The 5000-nt window shown below is 41.7% G+C and overlaps 1 protein-coding gene across 2 annotated transcripts; it reads left to right on the top strand.

Moving 5' to 3' along the window:
- The first annotated feature begins 907 nt into the window (after positions 1-907).
- On the top strand, positions 908-2147 carry LOC115147471 (dynein light chain 4, axonemal). 2 transcript variants are annotated; one of them, XM_029689715.1, is made up of 4 exons: positions 908-1018; positions 1425-1508; positions 1587-1670; positions 1839-2147. In XM_029689715.1, exons 2-4 carry the CDS (start codon positions 1437-1439, stop codon positions 2001-2003), a joined length of 321 nt encoding a protein of 106 aa, XP_029545575.1. In that variant the 5' UTR covers positions 908-1018; positions 1425-1436; the 3' UTR covers positions 2004-2147. The 2 variants fall into 2 exon arrangements, with proteins under 2 accessions (XP_029545575.1, XP_029545576.1); XM_029689716.1 differs by having other exon boundaries at positions 915-1014.
- Positions 2148-5000: the final 2853 nt, after the last annotated feature.

Raw genomic sequence — 5000 nt, 5'->3', positions numbered from 1 at the left:
AAAGAGATTACTCCTCCCTTTTGTCATCAGCTCAATGTGATCTGTTGTTTTTGTCCATCTCTCCAGGAATTGATAATCCGCAATAATCCACAACTGGAATCATTATTATCTCCTGGACAATATGTACTCAGTATATTCCCAAGAAACTGAACTCATATACCTTTTGATAAAACATTGTAATGAGACAATAAATAAAATTGGTCTAGAGACACTATTGTTACATCACAAACGGCACCCTATTCCCTATACAGTGCACTACTTTTGACCAGGGCCAGTTGCATACTTAATGTTGGCAGGTAGCCTAGTGGTTAGAGTGTTGGGCCAGCAACCAAAAGGTTGGTGGATCAAGGCCCTGAGCTGACAAGGTAAAAATCTGTTGTTCTGCCCCTGAACAAGGCAGTTAACCCACTGTCATTGTAAATAAGAATTTGTTCTTAACTGACTTACCTAGTTAAATAAAATAAAAAAATGGAATGCTAGGGCCTACAATAGACCTAGTCTATTTTATTCTTGTTTGCAACTGTGCATAAATCCACATTTATTTCTCTTTTTTTTCATGCAGGATATTTGTGTTAAAACCTCCACCTGGGGTTTCACACAAACAGATGTGGCTGCAATCACAACTTAATAGGCCTATGGGTCATGCAGACAGACCAGACAGGATACTGTAGGGAGGAGAGAGAAACAAGACATATAAGGACACTGAAATAAAATTGTCAATGTAGCTAGCTAAGAAAATGTATTGCTTCCAAATGACACATCCTTTTAAAAACAAAGCCATATGATTTCTATCAATCTGTTTGTGTTGAGCAGAGCACTGACAAACTCATCACCGTCTTGCCAGGGGTTAGGAGCGATTGATTGACAGGCTTCTAAACCACTGAAGAAGACGCTCAGCTAAGTAGGCGGGTTTTTAATTTTCCTGTTGAAGGGATCCGTTTGTTGCTATGGTTGAAAATGTCTCCTTAACAACCGGACTAAAAGTGGAGTGAACTTGGGCTGTATTACCAAACAGTACGTAAGTACAAAATGCAGTACCTTTCTAAAACGTATCTCTACAATATAATCACATACATTACAACGGGCAAGTAAGAATTCAAGTTATTTTGGAAGTGAAAACAACAGCATGTAGTCGGCTATTGCTAGCTAGCCTGCTAGCTACCCATCAAAACAAAGCTACCGGTACATAAAAACAAATAAAAAAAACATGTTAAGCCAAACTTTGGCAAGCAACATAGCTACGCATTTAACTTTAGCTGGCACACGTTCTCATCCATGCACTTGGTAGGTTGACCTAACGTACCAATAGTTAATCAGTAACGTTAGCTAGCTAAGTTAGCTTGCTACAAAGTTGCTGATTCGTTTAGCTAGCTATTAACAAGCTAGTTAAGCCTTAACCTTAACCAACGTCTCCGTATTTTCAGCTGTGGGGTGGAATGGCAGAGACAGTAGAGAGCAAGAAAGAAGAGGCAGACTACAAAAGGCTGCACAGCTTTCCTCTTATCAGGGTGAGGTGTGTGTGTGTGTGTGTGTGTGTGTGTGTGTGTGTGTGTGTGTGTGTGATAATGACATGTTTCCCTCCGCAGCACACAGACATGCCAGAGGAGATGAGAGTGGAGACCATGGAGCTCTGTGTCACAGCCTGCGAGAAGTTCGCCACCAACAACGAGGTGTGTGTAAAATACAGAGCTATGACACCTGGAAAGTTTGTTTGGATATGACTAGCAGCGGGACATCAGTACCTATGGTGAGTTACTGTACTTGACAAATATCTCTCTGTCTCTCTCTCCCTTTTCACTCCCCCCACCTCCCACTCCATCCCCCTCTCCCTCTCTCAGAGTGCAGCGAAGATGATCAAGGAGTCGATGGATAAGAAGTTTGGCAGCTCGTGGCACGTGGTGATCGGCGAAGGCTTCGGCTTCGAGGTGACACACGAGGTCAAGAACCTGCTCTACATGTTCTTTGGAGGAAGCCTGGCCGTGTGTGTCTGGAAGTGCTCCTAGCATCAACAACCACACTAGATCTATATATCTGTGTGTCTATCTACACTAAATATAATATATATACACAAAAGTATAGTGGATTCGGCCATTTCAGCCACACCCGCTGACAGGTGTATAAAATCGAGCACACAGCCATGCAATCTCTATAGACAAACATTGGCAGTAGAATGGCCTTACTGAAGAGCTCAGTGACGTTCAACGTGGCACCGTCATAGGATGCCACCTTTCCAACAAGTCAGTTCATCAAATCTCTGACCTGCTAGAGCTGCCCCGGTCAACTGTAAGTGCTGTTATTGTGAAGTGGAAACGTCTAGGAGCAACAATGGCTCAGCCGTGAAGTGGTAGGCCACACAAGCTCACAGAATGGGACCGCTGATGCGTGTAGCGTGTAAAAACCATCTGTCCTCAGTTGCAACACTCACTACTATCTATCTGTCCATGGATCATCTCTCTCTCTCTGTCGGTTAGCTTTCTGTTTCTTATTCTCTCCCGTCTGAATTGATTTGCCGTATCCTGTCCAATTTGACTTGTTCTTAAAGTGCTGTGTGTGAATTCACTTCGACACAATTTAAATGCAGCCAGGGTCTCCAATACCCGTGTGTGTGTGTGTGTGTGTGTGTGTGTGTGTGTGTGTGTGTGTGTGTGTGTGTGTGTGTGTGTGTGTGTGTGTGTGTGTGTGTGTGTGTGTGTGTGTGTGTGGAGGGGGGGGGACGACGACACACTTTCTTCTCATTCACTCCATTTAATATGATTTTGTATTTTATAATTGTAAGTATGTGTAAATACTTTGATGCCGATTAGATTTTTAAAATATTTTTCAGTTTTTTATAATGCTATGTCTGATTGTTAGGTGAAGAGGACAGAAACAACAGACCAGCCCAATACAGATACAGTACATACAACTGTTGTTGACAAACAATTTGTTAGTATTTGCAGCTAACAGGTTGATACTGGCAATGTGATTGATTTTCTGTTTGAAATGAACTGATTGTGAAATAAAACCTGAATTGTACTGAGAAACATACTCACTACGAGTGTTACTGTCTAGTTTTCTGTGAGGTAGAGCCTCTCTTTCACATCTCTTTCTCTATCTCATTCCTCTCTTCTTTCTATCTTCTTTAAATGGTACATAGAGAGGGGGGGTAACCAATTTTGGGAAGGGGAGACAGAGACTTGATGATTTGTTTTGTGGAAGACATGTTCTTGGGATTACAGAATGTCCTAACACTCATTAGTTACTAGAGACCTGGTTGGTTGCTATAGGGACATGGTTACATGGGGATAGAATATGGTTGCTATAGGGACATGGTTACATGGGGATATAATATGGTTGCTATAGGGACATGGTTACATGGGGATAGAATATGCTTGCTATAGGGACATGGTTACATGGTGATATAATATGGTTGCTATAGGGACATGGTTACATGGGGATAGAATATGGTTGCTATAGGGACATGGTTACATGGGGATAGAATATGGTTGCTATAGGGACATGGTTACATGGGGATGGAATATGGTTGCTATAGGCAGCAGAGAAAGGACTTGGACTTTTTTTGCCCTCAGAGCAGCCTCAATTCGTCAGGGCATGGACTCTACAAGGTGTTGACGGCCCATGTTGACTCCAATACTTTTCATAGTTGTGTCAAGTTGGCTGGATGTCCTTTGGGTGGTGGACCATTCTTGATACACACAAGAAACTGTTGAGTGTGAAAAACCCAGCAGTGTTGCGGTTCTTGACACAAACCAGTGCGCCTGTCACTTACTGCCATACCCCGTTCAAAGGCACTTAAATGTCTTGTCCATTCACCCTCTGAATGGTACGCATACACAATCCATGTCTCAATGCTTAAAAATCCTTCTTAAACCTGTCTCCTCCCCTTCATCTACAATGATTTAAGTGAATTTAACAAGTGACATCAATAAGGGATCATAGCTTTCACCTGGATTTACATGGTCATGTCATGGAAAGAGCAGGTGTTCATAATGTTTTGTCCACTCAGTGTATATAGGGGATATAAGTCATTTTCTTTATGGGAGGATATCAGGGAGACATATTTGACAAAATCATTTATCTGAAAAGAGACTATAGGGGAGGTGAGAATGCAAGATTTTGACAGGAGGGGCAAGTAACACAATTTTGACGAAGGAAAATACAAGGATTTTGACAGAGAAAGAAAGCAGGATTAGTGAAAGGAGGGAAAAGAACGAGGGAGATTTTGGCAGAGTGGAAAGCGAGAGAGGGACAGATTTTGTTGTTGACAGATTATTACATGGGTAGTGTGTGTTGCAATCTGGACAGAAGCAGCTGCTTACTCAAAGACTGACCTCTGATCAGGTCACCTTGTCCTCTGACAACACACACAATGTCTCTTGTTAGACTCTGTGTCGTCTCTCTCCGTCTCTCTCTTTCACACACACAAGAACCTACTGATGTAACAATAGCTATAATAACCAACATGTTTTGAGACTTCCCAGTAAACAGGTACCCTGTTTGATCCTCATGTATTATTCAGGTCCGATGCCCTTTATCTCCTCCCCTGTGTGTGTATGTGTGTGTCTTTATATATCTCATCCCCTGTGTCTCTCTGCTCTGCTTAAATATTAATAAAGAACCAAAGAGTCAGACTGAGACTGCCCTACAACCTCTCAACAATACATTACAGTGCAGCCTACATACTGATAACCAAAGAGTCACACTGAGACTGTCCTACAACATCTCTACAATACATTACAATACAGCCTACATACTGATAACCAAAGAGTCACACTGAGACTGTCCTACAACATCTCTACAATACATTACAGTACAGCCTGCACATTGATAGACATTGTCATAGTAATACCACATATAATTCCAAAAGTGTAGTCTAGAATTAAGCTGTTATTTACTGTTGCAGGTAAATAAATCGTGAAGAGCTGCACAGTTATGGATCTCAGGGCAATTATTGCTGTTTGAACTATCCCAAAAAACTATCTATACAAATAAAATGAATT

This window comes from Salmo trutta, chromosome 14 (genome assembly GCF_901001165.1).
Source record: "Salmo trutta chromosome 14, fSalTru1.1, whole genome shotgun sequence".
Taxonomy (NCBI): Eukaryota; Metazoa; Chordata; class Actinopteri; order Salmoniformes; family Salmonidae; genus Salmo; species Salmo trutta.
The sequence above is the reverse complement of the archived record's forward strand: the minus strand, read 5'-3'. Positions and strand labels throughout refer to the sequence as shown.

What these genes read in the sequence shown, in the direction of transcription:
- LOC115147471 (XM_029689715.1), top strand. Translation starts at nt 1,437, where the DNA reads ATGGCAGAGACAGTAGAGAGCAAGAAAGAAGAGGCAGACTACAAAAGG. An exon ending in ACAGCTTTCCTCTTATCAGG is followed by an intron (nt 1,509 to 1,586) that starts GTGAGGTGTGTG and finishes TTCCCTCCGCAG; the next exon opens with CACACAGACATGCCAGAGGA. An exon ending in AGTTCGCCACCAACAACGAG is followed by an intron (nt 1,671 to 1,838) that starts GTGTGTGTAAAA and finishes TCCCTCTCTCAG; the next exon opens with AGTGCAGCGAAGATGATCAA.